Here is a 22,042-nt window from a genome sequence, read left to right on the forward strand (position 1 = left end):
TTAACATTAATTTTCAAATCTATTTTTGTATCTTGAACCCTCAAAATATCAAAAGATTAATTCATATTACAAGCATTTCTACCTACGACTTAAATTTATCAGCAGAGTCTAAGCCTAAGGGAGTTTTATCTCCTCATTTGATACCATACTCTTTGCCATGTTCTCTTGGACAAAGTCCATCATATAGATGGGGATAGAATACAACCCTGCTTAACCCTTGATTCAATGTCAAACCCACTATTCACCTTGTTCCCTACCTCAACCAGAGCAATGTTGTTCTCGTACACTTTTAGGACTAATCCTTTTAATGTATATTGATTTTTTTTTTAAACAAGTTTTCTCAACTGAAAGTAAGGAGCAACATCAAAACTCAACACGACCATGAATTGTTTTGCATACAAAGTGGTTGCCCCCCTCCTCAATACCTTCATCTTCATGCTAGAGGTTTTTAACACTTTAAAAAAAGCTTCCAATTCTAATTAAACGGTCTAACTAAAAAATAGGGACAAATAGTTGAACTTTAGCGTAGAGCTAAGCCATAAGGAGCGGGGCAACCCCATAGTACACGAAATGATTTCTGTTGGTTTTGTTTTAAATGTTACTCCTTACTTTCATTTGAAAGAATTTTTTTAATTCCTGATCATTTTTCAAATAATGCTGGTAAATCTGGCTAACTTTTCAACTATGCTGAATAAAAATGTAATCTCAATATTTTGCCCGCGGGGGGCTAGTTGTCCTCCAATATTTTTGGTCAAATAAAAAGGACATTAGAATTTTTCATTTCCACTCAAATGAGCCCTCTACCGATGTTCTAGGACTTTTGGTTAGATATGATCACCCCTGAAAATAAAAACAAATAAAAACGCATCCGCGATCTTTCTTCTGACAAAAAATACAAACTTCCACGTATTTGTAAATAGAAGCTTTAAACTTCAACAGTAGGATTGTCTGATACGTTGAATCTGGATCTAGGCATTTACGCCCCGAAAAATGCCCCCGGCGGAAGGTTTGTCTCCAATCACTTTAGGGTTCTAAAAAAGGACCGGAAGTCTCAATTTCTGATCGAATGAGCATCCTCTGAAGTTTTTACGACCATGAAGCACAGGTGGAGACGAGGAAGTGGCAGTCCCCTTCCTATACGGAATAAATTATGGGCTTAATGTTACTCTTCACTTTCATAATAAAAGCGTAGACCAGTAAAGTTCCCAAAAATCAAAGGAAATTAAATATGAATTTTCAATTTTTTATACATTAAAAAAAAACAATTCTATCGCCCCCCCCCCCAAAGAAAAATTTACACCTCAAAAAAAAGTCCTGGATACGGCCCTGGGGGAAATAAAGTATCTCCCTCCTTCCCTAAGGTAAATTCCCTCTGGTTTTACAATTCTAAATATTTGCATATAGGGGCTTCAAACACATTCAATGAGTCTCCCTGATTGTTTTTTAATTAGAAAGCGATGGAAATACCTCAAAGGGTGCGTTATAATTCCAAAATATCCCAACTCTAATTGAGCCTTTAGATAAATATATTATTAGTTCTAAGGGAGAGACGAGGGGAGGTAGAAATTGATATATAACCCCCAGGGCCATATCCAGGATATTTGTTTTGTTTTTGTTTTTTTTTGGGGGGGGTATAAAAAACATGTCAAAAATGTGAAATTGATATTCGATATCTTGATTTTTGGGAATATTTCTGGTCTACGCTGTTATCATGAAAGTAAGGAGTAACATTAAACACCAAAATGAACAGAATTTATTCCAAATGAGCTGAAAAACGCATCGAAATATTAAAGTGATATTTAATCCCCCTTGATTTCTTGGAATACTTCTGGTCTACATATTATAAAAGTAAAGCCCCAAATGAGCAGAATTTATTCCATATAGAAGGCGGACTGTCCCTTCCTCATCGAGACCATATCCGCGAGAAATAATTATTCAATTTTCTTAGTCCCAACCTGTACCTCTGTTCACTCCATCATAGGGCAATCCTTAAGTTTTAAATTATTTTCTTTAACCTTTACCTTAAGCTGTTATAATAGCTCAGCCTTTCAAAACAAGAAAACCAAAATTAAAAGAAACAAAAATAGAAAATAAAGATTATAGGATACTCTACAATAAACATTCTACCTCTATTTTTGAATAAACGTAGAATATTCCGGAATCCCTCCTTTTTATTGTTCCTTTTGTCATATTTTTACTTCGACTACTCAGCTTTAAAAACATGAGAGAATTTTAGGAAGGGAAGAATTAGCCAAGAACTATTTCGGTTATTCTTTAATGTCCGTAAGTCAATAAGTGACCATAATATATGTGGCCATTTAAGACGCTGAAAATAAGCTCAATTTCGATATTTGCTAATATTGAGCACTTTCCAAAAAGATTCAAATATCAACTATTTAATCCTTCGTGCAATTAGAAGTGAGATAGAAAGTCTCTCTTCAAGACTTGTAGTCTCGATTTATTTGTTGTTGGATCTCATTGTCATTGTATAAACAAAATTTGATGAATTCAACTCGGAGAATACTATTAACATTCAATTACTCCCGTAAATTGTCTATCAATGCATTGTATTTTTGCGTTTTCATGAGAGCAAGTGAGACAATATCAAACAGTTCGTGGTAACGAACTGTAGTAAGGAGCGATCCGGCTCAATAGTAACCAAAACTCTAAAAAATTGAATTTTGATATAAATAGCTACATCAAAAGAATCGCATTTTAATGCTGATTTTAAATATATAAGTTTCATCAAGTTTAGTCTTAGCCATCAAAAGTTACGAGCCTGAGAAAATTTGCCTTATTTAGGAAAATAGGGGGAAACACCCCCTAAAAGTCGTAGGATCTTAACGAAAATGACACCATCAGATTCAGCGTATCAGAGAACCCTACTGTAGAAGTTTCAAGCTCCTATCTACAAAAATGTGGAATTTTGCATTTTTTGCCAGAAGACAAATCACGGGTGCGTGTTTATTTGTTTGTTTTTTTGTTTTTTTTTTTGTTTTTTTCCCCAGGGGTCATCGTATCGACCAAGTGGTCCTAGAATGTCGAAAGAGGGCTCATTCTAACGGAAATGAAAAGTTCTAGTGCCCTTTTTAAGTGACCGAAAAAATTGGAGGGCATCTAGGCCCCCTCCCACGCTCATTTTTTTCCCAAAGTCAACGGATCAAAATTTTGAGATAGCCATTTTGTTTGGCATAGTCGAAAATCTTAATAACTATGTTTTTGGGGATGACTTACTCCCCCACATTCCCTGGGGGAGGGGTTGCAAGTTACAAACTTCAACCAGTGTTTACATATAATAATGGTTATTGGGAAGTGTACAGACGTTTTCAGGGGGATTTTTTTGGTTTTGGGGGTAGGGTTGAGGGAGGGGGCTATGTGGGAGGATCTTTCCTTGGAGAAATATGCCATGGGGGAAAAAATTCAATGAAAAGGGCGCAGGATTTTCTAGCATTACTATAAAAAAAAAAAATGAAAAAATAAACATGAAAACGTTTTTTCAAATGAAAGTAAGGAATAGCATTGAAATTTAAAACAAACAGAGATTATTACGCATATGTAGGGTTCTAAAAATACTTTAGCATAAAGAGCGAGGTATTTAGGAGGAGATAAATACCTCACTCTTTATGCTAAAATATTTTTAGTGATTTCAACTATTTATTCTACGGCCTATTTGATTCAGGGGTCATTCTTAAAGAATTTGAACAAAACTTACGATTTAGTGTAAAGAGCGAGGTATTAACGAGGGTACAAACCCCCTCGTACACATAATAAAAATATAAGAATATAAAAGTTTGTTACGTAAGTTAATTCTTAAGTTACGTATATTTTTTACTAATAAAAACGTTCGTTGAATATTAAAAGTTCTAGTAGCCTTTTTAAGTAACCGAAAAATTGGAGGGCAGCTAGGCCTCCTTCCCCACCCCGTATTTCTCAAAATCGTCTGATCAAAACTAAGAGAAAGCCATTTAGCCAAAAAAAAATTAATATACTAATTTCATTTCAATAATTTATGTGCGGAGAGCCAAAATCAAACATGCATTAATTCAAAAACGTTCAGAAATTAAATAAAAAAAAACTAGTTTTTTTAACTGAAAGTAAGGAGCGACATTAAAACTTAAAACGAGCAGAAATTACTCCGTATATGAAATGGGTTGTCTCCTCCGCAGTTCCACGCTCTTTACGCTAAAGTTTTTAGTTGTTTTAAAAAGTAGAATTGTGGCAAAGAGTCAAACTTTAGCGTAAAGAGCGAGGGACTGCGGAGGAGACAACCCATTTCATATACGGAGTAATTTCTGCTCGTTTTAAGTTTTAATGTCGCTCCTTACTTTCAGTTAAAAAAACTAGTTTTTTTTTATTTAATTTACTTAGGATTGACGCATTTAGGTCAACTCTATAAGAAGAGACTTAAAAAATGGTCGATAATTTACAAGTGGCTTCCTTCGGGGCCGATCCAACGGAAATGTGCCCGATCCAAGAGGTAGAAAAAAAGAATCTACCAAAGATTCTACCAAAATGTAGAAAAATCTGTTGAAAATTGCACGGAACTAAATAGCACAATAGACGGGGCTGTTAGAATGGGGCTGGATTCAACTACGAGATAGAGCATCCTGGCTGGGAGGGAGGTGGAGGGACAGGATCAGCAACATCAGTGATACAGCCTGCTGAAAAGAGCCAAATATATATGAAATACACCTTAGTCCACGCAAAAGCTGTTTATAACTATACTGTTGTCGGCTGCAGCAGCTCATTGCTGATATTCTTTGTAAAAGCTTGATCATCAGTACTTAATTTTATGTTTGGGTAATTTTTGTTTTCTTTTTGATTATTTAGGGTGTACTATTTTCAATTTATCCAAGTAGTATCTTCAGTAAATCGTAACTTTTCTTCAGTAGCACTCTAATAAAATTCTCGCCCCATCCCAAATAAAAATGCTGGCACTACGACCCTGGTTATAACCCTTAAGGTGTTTGGTCATATATTGGCCCATAAGTTGGTATGGTATTCACATGATGGTAAGACAGCCAACCTTATTGATTATGCTATAATAAACCGAAGACTGACAGGATCGATACAAGATACTAGAGCATATAAGAGTGCTGCAATTGATGTTAAAAGTAATGATAATATCTAGTAGTGTTTGGGGTTAATTTGAAGCTGAAATTTCTGAAGGGTAACTATCTCCACGGTCATTATGATGTTGGTAGACTCTAGGATGAGAATTTTAGAGAAACTTTCCAGGAACAGTTGGATACTAAACTTGAGAGTTTAAAATTTGACAATGTGGAAGGTGGTTGGAATAATTTTAGAGAAACAATTTGTGAAGTTGCTGATGGTGTCTTAGGGAAGAGAGTTAAGATTGTAGCTAAGAATAATAGTGAAACAAATACGTTTAATAAAGAGGAGAAGGGGATTGTACAAGAATAATCTGAGTGACAGATCATATGAAAACAAAACAAATGTTGTCAAAGTGGAGAAAGCTTTAAAATATCAACAAAGGAGTTGTGAAGTGGAGACAATAGATAAAATTACCTTGGATCTGGAAGATGCAGCTAGATGGCATTATAGGAAAATATTGTACTGACATGTTAATAAATTGAGAGGGAGCAGTCAATCTGGACCTGTCCCAGTTAGAGATAGGAATACTACTACTACTACTAATAACTCACTGCAGCACCAAGCAGCCTGAGGCCGACACAGCTACGCACGCTCCTCCTCCAACCTAATCTATTTAAAGCCTCCCTCTTTACACCCTCCCAGGAAGTTCCCATTTCCTTTAAATCTTAATTTATGACATCCTCCCAACCCAGACAAAGATGGCCTGCTTTCCGTGTAGCCCCAGACGGTTGGCCAACAAGGACAATCTTCGGCAATCTGTCATCCTTTATCCGTAGAATGTGGCCTAGCCATCTCAACCTTTGTTTCATTACAGGCCTAGAAAGCGGGATTGAACCACATTTTTTGTATGGCCTACTGTTTTAAATACGGTCAGTCAGCCGGGTACCCAGAACAATCCGTAGGCAATTTCTCTGAAAAACATCTAGTAAATTTTCATCTGTTTTTTGGAGCGCCCTTGCTTCAGAACCATGATTGACCACTGTCATCACTGTAGCTTCCAATATTCTAATCTTGGTTTTCAGACTTATCTTTCTATTCTTCCAAACTTTTTTAACAGTGAAAAAAACACCCTGAGCCTTAGCTATTCTACTTTTAACATCTTCACTGCTCCCACCATCTTTACTAATAATACTACCAAGGTAATTGAAGCTCCCAACCTGATCAATCTTTTCGTTTCATAATATCACCTGTTCATCTTCACTTATTCCTAGTATTAGTGACTTAGTCTTCTTAACATTGATTTTCAAGCCTATTTTAGCACCCTGAACTCGCAAAACCTCTAAAAATTCATTCATTTTGCTCATACTTTCATCTAATTTGCTTAAATCATCAGCATAATCTAAGTCCAGGAGCGTTTTTCCTCGCCATTTGATTCCATGGTCTCCAATTGCCTTTCCTGTGCTCCTTAAGACGAAGTCCATCAAAATGATTCATATAAAGGGGGATAGAACACAACCCTGCTTAACTCCTGATTTAATACAAAACCAGTTGCTAACCTCATTTCCTACCTTAACCACAGCAGTATTATTCTCGTACATAGCACAAATCACTTTAATGTTTTTTTTCTGGTATACCATATAACGATAAGACCTTTGTTAACGCTCTTCTATCAACAGAATCGAAAGTTTGCTCATAATCGATAAAACTGAGGACCAAAGGTGTTTGACAACGAAGAGACTTCTCAATTATTAACCTAAGAGTGAAAACTTGGTCGAAACATCCTCTACCTTTTAAAAAACCGCATTGTTCTTCCCTTAAAACCTCGTCTACAGCGTCTCTCAGTCTAAAAAGTATCATATTGCTCAGTAGTTTGCTACCTACAGAGACCAGACTAATGCCTCGATAATTACGACACTCACTCTTGTCACCTTTCTTATACAGTGGTTTAATTAGGGTTTTCCTAAAATCATAGGGTACTTCCACCCTTTTTCAAAAATCATGTTCATAATCTTCAGTAGCTTATTCCTAACCTCAGAGCCACCATATTTAAGAAACTCATTAATCATACTATCAGCACCTGGAGCCTTATTAGTTTTTAATCCTTTTAGTACTGTCGCTAATTCTTCCTCACTAAACAAATCTTCCTTCACATCCAAGGTATCACAAACTTTTTCATTTTCATCTATATCTTTCCTGCAAGTGTTTCTCGGTTTAGAACACTCTCAAAATGTTCCACCCATCTTTCTTTAACTTTTTCCTTGTCACTAATTGTGGCCCCATTTCTATCTTTAACTGGGACTAGTCCTGATTGTCTACACCCTTTCAATTTATTAACATGCCAGTATAATATTTTACTATTTTGCCGTCTAGCCGCATCTTCCAGATCCTCAGCAATTTTATCCATGGGGTCACAATTAATGATAAGGAAAGAGTTAAATAGAGATGGGGCGGGACATTTTGAAAATGTGCTAAACCGCGACACACTTGCGCGAAAAGATATAGCAGAAAAAAAATGTGTGATAACTCGGATGTGAATGAATATTTGTTTTGTCAGGAAGAATTATCGACATTACTAAAAGTAATAAAAATAATAAGGCTCCAGGTACTGAAATTGTGGTAAATGATTTTCTTACATATGGTGGCTCTGAAGTTAGAAATAAACTACTGAAGATTATGAATATGATTTTTGAAAAAGCGGAAGAACCGATTTCAGGAAAACCTGACAACCACCAGAGAACAGAGCTCATAAGGTTGGGTGTGTAAACCAAAATTGGGTGTAAATCCATAGTAGCCAAAAGCTTGAAAAGCGTTTTAAATTAGAAGAAAAACAAGTCAACAAATGTTGTTATTCTAAAAGCATAAAAAATCCTGAGCGGCATAGGTATACCACTTTCACTTCATATTTCAAAAATATCATTACCGAATTTCTTTTGTTAAAGGTTCACGCAATCTCTATAAAAAAAATAAAAGAAAAAAAAGATGAAACAATTTTTAAGTTCAGTTCAGAACTCCTAAATTGTTATGTGAACTGCAAAAATATTTGTGGTGTCCGAGCAATAATTTAAATTTTAAATTTCAACTAGAAAAATACCTGTAAATTTTAAATTAGTTTTTTTTTTTTTTAGATAAAACAAACTCGAAACGTGATTAAGCTTATAAGTTTGAACCCTCTAGGATGAATTCAATGAATGAACAAGCCTTGGATCATACAATTATTTTAGCAAATGAAACCGATCAGTCCAATCGTTTTCTAACGGAGTGTACTGGAACTGAGCTATTGAATACAAACATTTCACGAGCAGACGTTTTTGATGAAAATCTAGCCATCAAGAAGCTGACTAGCCAGCTTAAGCAACTACCAGCCACAAAAGAAAAGGATGCAGCAAATCAGAAGAATGAAACAACTTTCCGATATGATGATATACCGTCTATATGCAATAATTATAAGAATACTCTTGCCATAAATATAAGAAGTCACACCCGTGATAAGCCATACAAGTGCAATACATGTAATAAAAGCTTTTCTCAAAAAAATCATCTCATTCAACATGCTAGGATCCACACTGGTGAGAAGCCCTTCAAGTGTGACGTATGCAAGCAGAGTTTTAATAGTAAGTCTACTCTTACCAATCACTTGAGAACCCACACCGGTGAAAAGCCATTCAAGTGCAATACATGTAATAAGAGCTTTTCTCAAAATATTAGTCTCATTCGTCATGTGAGGATCCACACTGGTGAGAAGCCCTTCAAGTGTGACGTATGCAAGCAGAGTTTTAATAGAAAGTCTACTCTTACCGATCACTTGAGAACCCACACTGGTGAAAAGCCATTCAAGTGCAATACATGTAATAAGAGCTTTTCTCAAAATATTAGTCTCATTCGTCATGTGAGGATCCGCACTGGTGAGAAGCCGTACAAGTGTGACGTATGCAAGCAGAGTTTTAATAGAAAGTCTACTCTTACCGATCACTTGAGAACCCACACTGGTGAAAAGTACAAGTGTGACGTATGCAAGCAGAGTTTTAATAGAAAGTCTACTCTTACCGATCACTTGAGAACCCACACTGGTGAAAAGCCATTCAAGTGTAAGGTTTGCGACCACAGTTTTAGTCGCTGGTATACTCTCAACCAACATATGAGAACCCACATGGGTTAAAAGCCATAAAAGTAACAAGAGCTTTTCTCACAATATCCATACAATTCAACATGTGAGGATCCACACTGGTGAGAAGCCATTCAAGTACAGTTTTAATAAAAAGACTATTCTTACCAATCACTTGAGAACCCACACCGGTGAAAAGCCATTCAAGTGTGACGTTGGCAAACATACTTTTAATAACAAGAGTAATCTTTCCATACATATGATGACCAACACCGATGAAAAGCTACACAAGTACAATAATTGTAATAAGAGCTTTTTTTACTAAAGAGAGCTTTTTAAAAGAGAAATTTTTAAAAAAGAGAGCTTTTTTAAAAGAGCTTTTTTACTTCTGTAATAAGAGCTTTTTTACTCTCATCCAACACATGAGAACCCACATAGGATAAATGCCATACAAGTGCAATAAAAGTAATAATAGTTTTTCCCACAATATTCACACAATTCAACATGTGAGGATCATTCATTTGAGCCATTCAGGTGTGACATATGAAAGCAGAGTTTTAATAAAAAGACTATTCTTACCAATCGCTTGAGATCCCACAACGGTGAAAAGCCAAACACACGAGAACCCACACTGATGAAAAGCCATTCAAATGCAAAACATGTAATAATAGCTATTCTCAAAATATTAATCTCATTCAACATGTGAGGATCCATACTAGCGAAAAGCCATTCAAGTGTGACGCTTGCAAGCACAGTTTTAATAACAAGAGTAATCTTTATGAATATATGATTACCCACACCGATGAAAAGCCATACAAGTGCAATACATATTAATAAGAGATTTTATTAAAATATGAATCTCTTTAAACATGTGAGGATCCACACTGGTGAGAAGCCATTCCAGTGTGACGTATGCAAGCAAAGTTTTAATCATAAAAATATGCTTGCCCATCATTGATAATCTACACTGATGAAAAGCCAATCAATTGTTAGGTATGCAAGCAAAGTTTTAGTCACAAGAATATTCTTGCCATACACACGAGAACCCAAACCGGTGAAAAGCCATTCTTGTGTGACGTTAGCAAGCGGAGTTATAATGTCAAGCGCAATCCATACATATTAGAACCCACAATGGTATATTCAAGTGCAATACATGTAATAAGAGCGTTTTTCAAACTGCAATTCTCACTATACATATGAGAATCCACACTGGTGAGAAGCCAGTAAAGTGTGACATATGCAAGCAAAGTATTAATCATAAAAATATGCTTGGTCATCATTGATAATCTACACCAATGGAAAGCCATTCAATCGTCAGGTATGCAAGCAAAGTTTTAGTTGCAAGAACAGTCTTGTCATACACACGAGAACCTAAACCGGTGAAAAGCCATTCTAGTGTGACGTTAACAAGCGGAGTTGTCAAGCATAAACCATACATATGAGAAACCATTTTAGGAACTTTCCTTGTGACTCCCACAGCCCCCAAATTGATCTAAAAAACATGTCACGTAGAGCCCTCAGAGAAAAATCCAATAAACTCTTCCTTAATACTCGGTTTGTAATTATATATTACCCTACATAAATGAAATCTCATATAAACCAGATCAAAGAAAAAAAATCATTTAAGATATGGGCCGAATGCAGTTACTGTTGTAACCATAAAACGTCCATCGAACTATTTATCCGTAGTTTGACAATTTAACATACGGTCAGTTTTAGAAGAAAATCTCTCACAAAATGGGGTTAATAAGAGCGGTTTTCATTACTTATATTGAGAAAATATTTGCCTAAATTTTGCTTTTGTCTTGTTTTCCTAAATAGTATTTAATTATAGCTCATGAGTCTATTCTAATATACATTTTGCAGACGTAAAATACGCTTTCACATGGTACAAATTTGGGAATCTTCTCAAAATATGAGGCAAAATACTATTCTCGATATCACAACCACCAACGCCTTCCTCCCACTCAAACATACCCAAATAGAAGATCAATTATACGAAATATGCAGTAAAATGTGGGAAAACTAGAACAAATTTTTGACATTTCACGGGTTCCCGATTTTTCTTAAAATTATACAGGTTCTAAGACATATTTAGGGCGTAGAGACTCATTCCCTCTTTTCCACATAGTTGATGAATATGCAGTATCTGGACTATATTGTGAATTCTTCGGGGAAAATAAGCAGCTGTGGGATAAGGCAATCTAGACAATCTTAGGCGCGCTTTACGCTATTCTAGAAAACTTAAAAGTTTCTATTTCATAACTTGAGTACAATGCATTCAATTGGAAAGGATTTTTCAAATAAACAAAAATTGTGCGAATAAAATGAATATTAACAACTTACGTTGTTTACTTCCAGACAAATAGTGGAATAAGTATTTGCCTTGACAAATATTTCTTGAGATCTCCTGGGCTCGATTTCTATTAAAAGTTCAAGAGGGCTTCGGGCGTTGTCCTGTATTATTATCAAATATAATAAATAATCGAATGTAAATTAAAAATAAAAAACCTGCCTATTTTTTTTCAAAATAAGGCAAATTTTCTCAGGCTCCTAACTTTTGATGACAAAGACTAAATTTGATGAAACTTATATATTTAGAATCACCATGAAAATTCAATTCTTTTGATGTATCTTTTAGCATCAAAATTCTGTTTTTTTTAAGAACCACGTTACGCTTGCCACTGATGGTAGTCATGGACAACTTTCCACTTAACTTTAATGGGCGAAAATCGCCTGCCAAGGTAAGTCTTAATCTGGCAAGTGGGGCTTTTGGAATGAGCAAAAGTCTTGGTGGACCACTCGACACCACGAAGGAAGGCTCTTCGACAAAGAGAATCAACGATATGACGGAATTTTATCTTTGAGATTCCTCGCCTTAGGAAGCACTAACAGCAGAGAAGCCTTGGACCTATGTCGCGTGAGCTTTGGGTCAGTCTGGTGTGTCCATAAATAGTAATATTAAGAAGAAGAATAAAAATGAGAAACAAGTTGTTTTGGGTTGCGTGCTCTACAATACTCCACCCAGAAAATTTTTATCCATAACAAATGAACTAATAGTAAATTTAAAACAAATAAATAGTATACATTGAAGATGATTATGGTACAGTTTTAGTAGACAAATTGCTTTTGAAAATAAGATTTCCATAGTCGCAACTCCCATCTTTTGGCATGGGTGGGTGTTTAAAAAAATCTTGGCTATATGGAAGAGGAAAGCCCTTTGATCAGGGTGGCTCCACAGGGGTAGGAGAGACCTTAATGTGTTTTATTTTGTTTAATTTGTACTTAATCTTGTATATCAGGTCTACCGAGCGACAACAACAAAAAAATAACATAAAACTCATAAACAATTTATATGCACGATAAAGTAATTATTACTCTGAGTAAAATCAGGTCATCGCTACACATGTGATGCCTTTTGGGATCCAAGATTGAGCATAGAGGTTGCTAGTTCTTTAATCCAAGAAGTTCCAGGTTGCCTATAGCTGGTTAATTATTTACTGAAACTGGCACCCTAGGGAAATGAGAAAAATATTTTAGACGCTTGACAACGTTACCAGAAAATGCCAGAGGGGGATGGAAAGAGTCAACAGAAAACTTTTACATGGAAGGGAGGTGATAAAAAAGGATTTATCCCTGTGGGTAGAGTTTGCAAACGTTGTTTGGTGTACGAGAAGTTGTCAAAAACTTACAAATATTGCATAAATTTTACTTTTTGTATCTTTTTAGCCACTTGATTGATAAAATTAAGAATTTTTCAGTTAATCAACTATCAGCTAGAATGTATTTTTTCATATTGTTTGATGGATTTTTATTATTTTAAGTGTAATCATCTACGAAAAATTTAAATCTACTTTTACCGTATTTTGATCCTCCCTAGTTATACAAAAAATAATGTCCTAATAAACAATTTTTTTTTAATTGGAACCTTCAATTCTTTATTCTAACTGATGATATTATTTCCAGAAATGCAAATACAACCTATAAAATTGAAGAACATTCATGGAGAAAGATGTAAATGTAGCCAATTATGTGTTCAACGTAATAGTTTTAGATATTGCTAAAGCCACAGCTTCTTTCAATTGTTTTAACAGAATCTTAGCTAAATTTTTGTTCTTTGTTTGTTGATTTCATAGTTTACAAGAATTTCTCTTTTTACTTTTCTACGAAATTGGCACTTTGACTCGATGGAAAGAAAAACCAACTAAAGAAAGACTTTTCAAAAAAGATCAGTAATATATAGATGTATTTTGTGTCGTAAGGAACTGGATCAAATCAACCGTTTATTTCTTCCCTTAGAATTTGAATTTTCAGGCCTTCCAATGGCGTAAGAGTAAAATTCAATATTGATGTAAACGCTCAATTCTATATTAATGACGATTTAGAAAATAGCGAAGCTATATAAAAATTCAATAACAAATGTCAAAATATACAACAACAAAAAAACTCATACATCTGGCTTCGTTAGAGGCTCTATGGCTAAAAAGCGCACAATGGTGTCTATGCCTGTAGATGTATTTTCCTGTAGATTATATTTCTTTGATAATATATGGCAAGATTGAATCAAGCTTCATAAATTATTCTTACATTGAGGCCACAATTGTAGGGCACCTGCCACCATTTCTCAGCACAACCAAATTATGATTAACTATGTCCCGAAATGCTTCGGGGAGTTGGTATTTAAACTCCTAAGATATTTCTATGCCATAACAAATTAAAAACAAGAAGCAATATTATCATGTAAGATAGAGGAATAGGCATTCAAAGGAAAAGAAATTGGAGGGAAAGAGATTTACTTCCATGCAAACATAATATTTTCCGAAAATATTTTAGAAGTGGATTGACCTGTTCAAGCTCCCAACCAGCAGAAAAGCAAGGATGTGAGTCGTGCAAAAATTTATTTCCTTTAACCATACGATTGATTCTTGGCTTGAATCCAAGGTAATTTACATTTTAAGTTTATGTACCTCTTTTAAACTAAAAATAAATTAAAATAATATTAGAGGGCTATAGACCGTGAATTTGAAAGCATTGGACATGAGCATGAACTTGATGTGAGCATAACAGGAAATTATCAAAATAAACAGAACTAAAATCTACGTTGGGTCTTAGATTGGTTTTACGATTTTACTGAGTACTTTTCCAAGCTCCTAAAAGACCAGAAGAGGGCTCTTTCAAACGAAAATACAAAGTTCGAGTGTCCTTCTTCAGTGATCAAAAAGATTGGAGGGTAACTAGCCCATCCCCCAGCCAATTTTCCCCAATCAACATTTTGAAATGACTATTTTATTCCGCATAGTCGAAAGGTCTAATAAATATTTTTCTGGGGATGACATGACCCCTCATCATCCCTGACGAAAGGGCTGTAAGTTACGGAAATTGCCCATTCATATTTTGTAGGCTTTTTGTTATTGGGAAATATGCGGGCATTTTTTTGAATATTTGTCTTGTGGAGGGGTCCATAGGGACATGGGAATAGTTTTTTCTATGGAGAGGAAAGCCTTTGGTGATAATTTTCCAGGGACAATTTTACATGGAGGGAGGATTGAAGGAGATATTGTGGCTTGGTCTAAAAAGTGATGAGAGAAAAAGCCTTTCTTGAAAAAAGACTAATCAAGCACAAACTCTGAATAATTTGAATGAAAGTATCTTTAACAAGCTTCATTGGTAAGAGTGAAGGGTCGAGGACGGAGCTGGCTCCTTCATATACGGAATAATTTCCGTTTATTTTAAGTTTTAATCTTGCTCCTTGTTTTCAGTTGACAAAATGTTTCTATTTATTTAGAATAAATAGATACGAACCTCATTTTCATCTTATCAGTACTGTATAAGAGACTGGAATGAGACTGTTCAAAGAGCATTTGTACTTATAAGAGTTAAGAATAAAATTCTCAATATCATCTAGCGTTTGGAATTTCTTGTAACTTCTGGAGTGAAATAGTAAGGCAAAATTAGTTTAATTAATGTAATTATCAAATAACAGTAGTAATAAGTGTCTGATCTGAATTTTTGAATAAAAAACTAAATATATAAGATATTTGATTACCATCACTTCTTGACTGCTAAGGCCATTACGTCGGCTCTGCAGCATCTTACTACAGCCAGCGTCTTATTCCTGTATCACCAATCTGAGGTCAAAACCACTGTGCTACCGCAGGACAACTCATTTAATGAAGAAAAAAACAACTCCGAAGTTAGAAAAAATTCCAAAAAAGGCAATATGGTGTTTTTTGCCAAAAATGCACTTATGGTACTTTTCATTCTTGCTCATTTTCTTTGAGAATGTGAACAAAAGAATTTGAAACAGGAATGAATAAAATTGTCCACATTAATAAGCAATCCTACCTCCGCCTAAGAATTTTGGCATCGGCTGCACCTTTGATATATTTTAGACGATAATGACAGCAGTCTTTTAAATTTGAGGTCGAAAATGGATTCGCTATATTTATCAAATATTTTTGGCACAATTCAATTGCCATATCGTTTGAATCAAGGGGGTAGTAAGACATGGCACCATACATATCCCTAGCACTAACACCCCTAAAGACGAAAAAAATGTTCTAATAAAAAAAAAATTAAATCGTTGCTAGTACAATATTAAATTTACAAAGATAGTGGCGAAGGAATTAGCAGCTAATGGAATTTTTTCATTAAAGGAATATTTTTGCTGATTTTTTTTTCCTGAAAGCTGTCCCTACTTGGAAACTATCACTTATGTCCCAATATTGCGAAAACTTTGTATTTAATAAAAAGGATACTTTTCTATAAGGTCAAGCAGACGCAGCGTCTAAAAAGTGATGAGAGAAAAAGGCTTTCTTGAAAAAAGACTAATCCAGCACAAACTCTGAATAATTTGAATGAAAGTATCTTTAACAAGCTTCATTGGTAAGAGTGAAGGGTCGAGGACGGAGCAGGCTCCTTCATATACGGAATAATTTCCGTTTATTTTAAGTTTTAATCTTGCTCCTTGTTTTCAGTTGACAAAATGTTTCTATTTATTTAGAATAAATAGATACGAACCTCATTTTCATCTTATCAGTACTGTATAAGAGATTGGAATGAGACTGTACAAAGAGCATTTGTACTTATAAGAGTTGAGAATAAAATTATCAATATCATCTAGCGTTTGGAATTTCTTGTAACTTCTGGAGTGAAATAGTAAGGCAAAATTAGTTTAATTAATGTAATTATCAAATAACAGTAGTAATAAGTGTCTGATCTGAATTTTTGAATAAAAAAATAAATATATAAATTATTTGATTGCCATCACTTCTTGACTGCTAAGGCCATTACGTCGGCTCTGCAGCATCTTACTACAGCCAGCGTCTTATTCCTGTATCACCAATCTAAGGTCAAAACCACTGTGCTACCGCAGGACAACTCATTTTATGAAGAAAAAAACAACTCCGAAGTTAGAAAAAATTCCAAAAAAGGCATTATAGTGTTTTTTGCCAAAAATGCACTTATAGTACTTTTCATTCTTGCTCATTTTCTTTGAGAATGTGAACAAAAGAATTTGAAACAGAAATGAATAAAATTGTCCAAATTAATAAGCAATCCTACCTCCGCCTTAGAATTTTGGCATCGGCTGAACCTTTGATATATTCTAGACGATAATGACAGCAGTCTTTTAAATTTGAGGTCGAAAATGGATTCGCTATATTTATCAAATATTTTTGGCACAATTCAATTGCCATGTCGTTTGAATCAAGGGGGTAGTAAGACATGGAACCATACATATCCCTAGCACTAACACCCCTAAAGACGAAAAAAATGTTCTAATAAGAAAAATTTAAATCGTTGCTAGTACAATATTAAATTTACAAAGATAGTGGCGAAGGAATTAGCAGCTAATGGAATTTTTTCATTAAAGGAATATTTTTGCTGATTTTTTTTTTTCATGAAAGCTGTCCCTACTTGGAAACTATCAATTATACCCCAATATTGCGAAAACTTTGCATTTAATAAAGTTTTCTATAAGGTCAAGCAGACGCAGCGTTGTATTAACGTAAGAGAAATTAGATGGCCTAACGAAGCAAATTTTTCACAAGCAGTGTTTTACGCTAACAAATAACCAGGGTGACGTCATAATTTTTTAAAAAGACGTCAAGATTTCAAGTTTGTAAGCGCCTTACAATGGTATTTAGGCAAAATCATCGTGGGTGACGTCATCTTGGCTATATAAGACATTGTCCGGAATGATTCTGCATTATTTGATTCTATATTTCCGGACAAATAAATTACTATGAGTCGAGGTGAGAAAATAGATGACCAAATTAATATATCAAAAGATTATGAACAGAAAAGTGAGATCAGAAAGAAGAGAGCAAGAGACTACAAAGAGAATTATGATAAAGAAAATAAGATTTGCCCCAACGATAATCAAGGCAAACCAATATTGAAGATAGAGAAAACATTGTATTCTGATGACGTTCCAAGTAAAAAACATTTTGAAGGACCAATTTATGGTCACCGATGTTCAGACTTAATCTATCTATCTATCTTCTATATATATAAAAATAAGTTGTCTGTGGATGGATGGATGGATGTGTCAGGTGACGTCACCTGAAAAAACTGGATCAGGTGACGTCAAAACTGAAAAAACTAAAAAAAGGCAAAAACTACAAAAAAAACTAAAAACTAATAAAAAAAATAAAAAAGCTAAAAAACTAAAAAAACTATAAAGGTAAAAACCAATAAAAAACTAAAAAAAAAACTGAAAAAACTAAAAAAAGGCAAAAACTACAAAAAAAAACTAAAAACTAATAAAAAAAGTAAAAAAGCTAAAAAACTAAAAAAACTAAAAAAACTAAAAAAAGGTAAAAAACTAAAAAAAATAAAAAATAAAAAAAACTAAAAAAAGGAAAAAACTGAAAAATAAGCTAAAATAAAGGTAAAAACCAATAAAAAACTAAAAAGAAAAAAAGGAAAAAACTAATAAATGACGACACTCAAAGAGAAAGCGACCAGGACAAAAGGAATGTTCGATTAGCAATCAACAAAGCACCGGGACACAGGGAGTATAAATGACGACCAGGACATAAGTAAAAAAAACAAACTATCTATATATATAAAAATAAGTTGTCTGTGGATCTGTGGATCGTGGATCAGGTGACGTCACCTGAAAAAACTGGATCAGGTGACGTCAAAACTGAAAAAACTAAAAAAAGGCAAAAACTACAAAAAAAACTAAAAACTAATAAAAAAAATAAAAAAGCTAAAAAACTAAAAAAACTAAAAAAAGGCAAAAACTACAAAAAAAACTAAAAACTAATAAAAAAGCTAAAAAACTAAAAAAACTAAAAAAAAGGCAAAAACTACAAAAAAACTAAAAACTAATAAAAAAAATAAAAAAGCTAAAAAACTAAAAAAACTAAAAAAACTAAAAAAAGGTAAAAAACTAAAAAAACTAAAAACTAAAAAAAAACTAAAAAAGGTAAAAACTAAAAGAACTAAAAAAGAAAAAAATAAATGACGACACTCAAAGAGAAAGCGACCAGGACAAAAGGAATGTTCGATTAGCAATCAACAAAGCACCGGGACACAGGGAGTATAAATGACGACCAGGACACAAGTAAAAAAAAAAATTAACAAAACTAAAAAGAAGGTAAAAACTACAAAAAAACTAAAAAGAAAAAAAAACTAAAAACTAATAAAAAAACTAAAATAAAAAAAAAATTAACAAAACTAAAAAGAAGGTAAAAACTACAAAAAAACTAAAAAGAAAAAAAAACTAAAAACTAATAAAAAAACTAAAAAATCTAAAAATCTAAATAAACTAAAAAAGAAAAAAAAAGGAAAAAAATAAAGGAGAAAAACAAAACTAAAAAACGAATGTATATACAGACCGGTACACCGGGATACAAATGACGACCGGGACACAGGGAATATAAATAACGACCGGGACACAGGGACACAACTACAACGGGGACACCGGGGGAAACAGGGGGATGTAAATGACGACCGGGACACCGGGACAGGGAATGGTCGATTAGCAATCACCATCAACAAAGCTCAAGGGCAATCATTAGAATCATGAGGTATAGATCTGAATACAGATTGTTTTCCCATGGACCATTATATGTTGCATGTTCAAGAGTCGGTAAACCTGACAATCTATTTATATGCAAAGACAATAGGACAGCAAAGAATGTTGTATATTCGCAAGTTTTACGTAGTTAAAACCATATATATATATATATATCTATATTCACAGGTGGGACATAGGGACACAACTACAATGGCGCGTAACTATTATGGCGCGTAACGACTTACGCGCGCGGGGGGGCTTGGGGGGGGCGCGAAGCGCCCCCACCAACTAGTTTTTAATAAAACAGTTAGTCCATTGAAAAATGAACTCAGAAATAAGAGAGCAAGAGACAACAATGAAAATCACGATAAAAAAAGGAATTTGTTACAACGATTATCAAGGCGAACCAAAAGTAAAAAAAGGAAAAAAAGAAGATCCTGACGATGTTGACAATAAAAAGTACTTGGATAACACCATACATGGAAAAAACAACAGTGATAGTACCCTTTTATTTATGGCAATATATAAAAGTCAAGTGAGGGCAACCGAATTGCTTTTAAAAAATGGAGCCAACCCAGATATGAGGAACTTTGTCGGTGAGACGCCCTTACATTGTGCGGTTGAAATTGGTAGCCTGGACATTTGTCGGCTATTAGTGTCAGAGGGAGCGTCTGTAGATAAAAGTGATAATAGTGGAAACATCCCTTTATGTAAGGCAACACCTAAAGGTGAAGTGAATTTAATTAAATTCTTCTTAAGAAATGGAGCTAGCCCAACAACAATCGATTATAAGGGATATACACCTTTACATAAGGCTGCTTTAATTGGCAGACTAGACAATTGTCAGCTGCTCGTGTCAAAAGGAGCAAAAGTAGATGCCAAAGATATTTTTTTCAGAACACCTTTATGCTTAGCAGTTGAAATTGGTCAGATAAGTGTGACTAAATTTCTTTTAAGGAATGGAGCCAATCCAAACATAAGCGATTACAATGGATATATATCTCTGCATAACGCTGCTTTAGTCGGCAGACTGGATATTTGTCGGCTACTAATTTCAAAGGGAGCTAAAATAGACGCCAAAGACCATTCAGGTAGGACACCTTTACATTTAGCTGTTGAGGCACACCAAACAGGTGTGACTTACCTTCTCTTGAAAAATGGAGCCAATTCAAACATAAGCGATCACAATGAATATACACCTTTACATAAGGCTGCTTTAGCCGGCAGAGCGAACATTTGTCAGCTGCTCGTGTCAAAAGGAGCAAAAGTAGATACCAAAGATATTTCTTTCAGAACACCTTTATGCTTGGCAGTTGAAATTGGACAAATAAGTGTGACTGAATTTCTTTTACAAAGTCAAGTTAACCCAAATGAAACTGATCCTGTTTCCCAAACACCGTTACATTGTGCTGCTAGGATCGGCAGATTGGACATTTGCTCGCTGCTGGTTTCAATGGGAGCCGTTGTGGATTCGAAAGATCGTTTACGTAGGACACCTTTGCATTTGGCAGTTGAGGCATATCACATAGACGTGGCTCAATTTCTCTTAATAAATGGAGCCAATCCAAACAATAGCGATTACAAAGGATATACACCACTACACGACGCTGTTATAACTGACAGCCTAGACATTTGTCAACTACTTGTTTCAAAGCAAGCCAAAGTATTTGCCGAAGATCATAATTGGAGAACGCCTTTGCATTTGTCAGTCCGTGCCGGCCAAAAAAGTGTAACGGAATTTCTGTTAGAAAATGGAGCCTCCCCAAATTCAAAATCCAATTTTGTTCGTTGGCGCAGCAGTCATATAAGGGAAACACCGTTATGGCTTGCTGTTAGAATGAAAAGAATTGATTTTTGTGATTTACTTGTTTCATATGGAGCTGAATTAGACAATGAAATTGAGAATCTGCTTCGAGAGCAAATTCTTCTTAGCATTCGAAATGGATCTAGGGAAAGTTTGGCACAGTCACTCTCTATCTGTACATCTTGTCGACATGACTATCGTTACGCAACATTAAAAGAAAATTGTCGGAAAGTAATAAGAAGGGCCATTTATTCTTTCAGAGATTAGGAAGGTATTATCAATTTTGATATACCTGAAGTCCTGAGAAATTACCTCCTGGATTTTGGACAAGAATTAGAATTTCTCAACTTGAATTTGTGCCCCAGAAAATTGGCCGACTTGTTAGGAAAGCGTGAAAAGAAAAATTGATAAATGTTAGTAGTGTGTCTTTCGTTTTGGTTTTTAGTGTAATACATTGTTTTTAATTATGTTTTTTTCTTTTTCGTCTTTTCTGTTCTTCGTTTATTATTATTTGGTTTGTAATCTTGTTAAAACAGAAATAAATTTCTTTCATTCATACGCAAGAAAATTTCTAATGCTCCTAAGCAAAAAAATGAGTTGACTGGATCATTCCGTGGTCCACCTTTATATAAAATTAAGCCCTATAGCTCGCTTAAAAGAGCTAGGGAAAATGACATTTTCAAAATTTATGCGCTTAGATGAATAACTCTTGGTGTGAAGCGTTTTCTTCCTTTAAATCTTTTCTTTGCATAAATCAAATCAAACTAATATTAAAATTTAACTAAATTACCTATAACAGAGGAATGGCACCTGGAAAATCTCATTTAGCCAAAAACGCTTGAACTGTGGGTATTACTTGCAATATTACTCCAGCAGTGTTTATGTTGATGGTACTATGCAACAAACAAGAATCACATACTGCCATCTATCTTACTTTATGATCATCCTAAAACTAAATGTTATAGTAGTCACAGTAAATTTCTTACTTGCATTAGCCTATATCTAAAATTTTTAATTGAAAAAAGAGAAATCTCAAAATTCGAAACATGTT

The 22,042-nt window shown here is 34.4% G+C and overlaps 1 protein-coding gene across 1 annotated transcript in view; it reads left to right on the forward strand.

Annotated features, from left to right (window-relative positions):
- Positions 1 to 21,422, forward strand: part of LOC136036187 (uncharacterized) — an 83,937-nt gene extending 62,515 nt beyond the window's left edge. Inside the window, exons 5-7 of the mRNA XM_065718302.1 lie at positions 8,230 to 9,140; positions 16,768 to 16,875; positions 19,508 to 21,422. Coding sequence (XP_065574374.1) covers positions 8,230 to 9,140; positions 16,768 to 16,875; positions 19,508 to 21,258 — 2,770 coding nt within the window. The 3' untranslated portion in view covers positions 21,259 to 21,422. The remainder of the gene's footprint in view (positions 1 to 8,229; positions 9,141 to 16,767; positions 16,876 to 19,507) is intronic.
- The last annotated feature ends 620 nt before the right edge of the window (positions 21,423 to 22,042 follow it).

The sequence above is a fragment of the Artemia franciscana genome, chromosome 1, assembly GCF_032884065.1.
Source record: "Artemia franciscana chromosome 1, ASM3288406v1, whole genome shotgun sequence".
Classification (NCBI taxonomy): Eukaryota; Metazoa; Arthropoda; class Branchiopoda; order Anostraca; family Artemiidae; genus Artemia; species Artemia franciscana.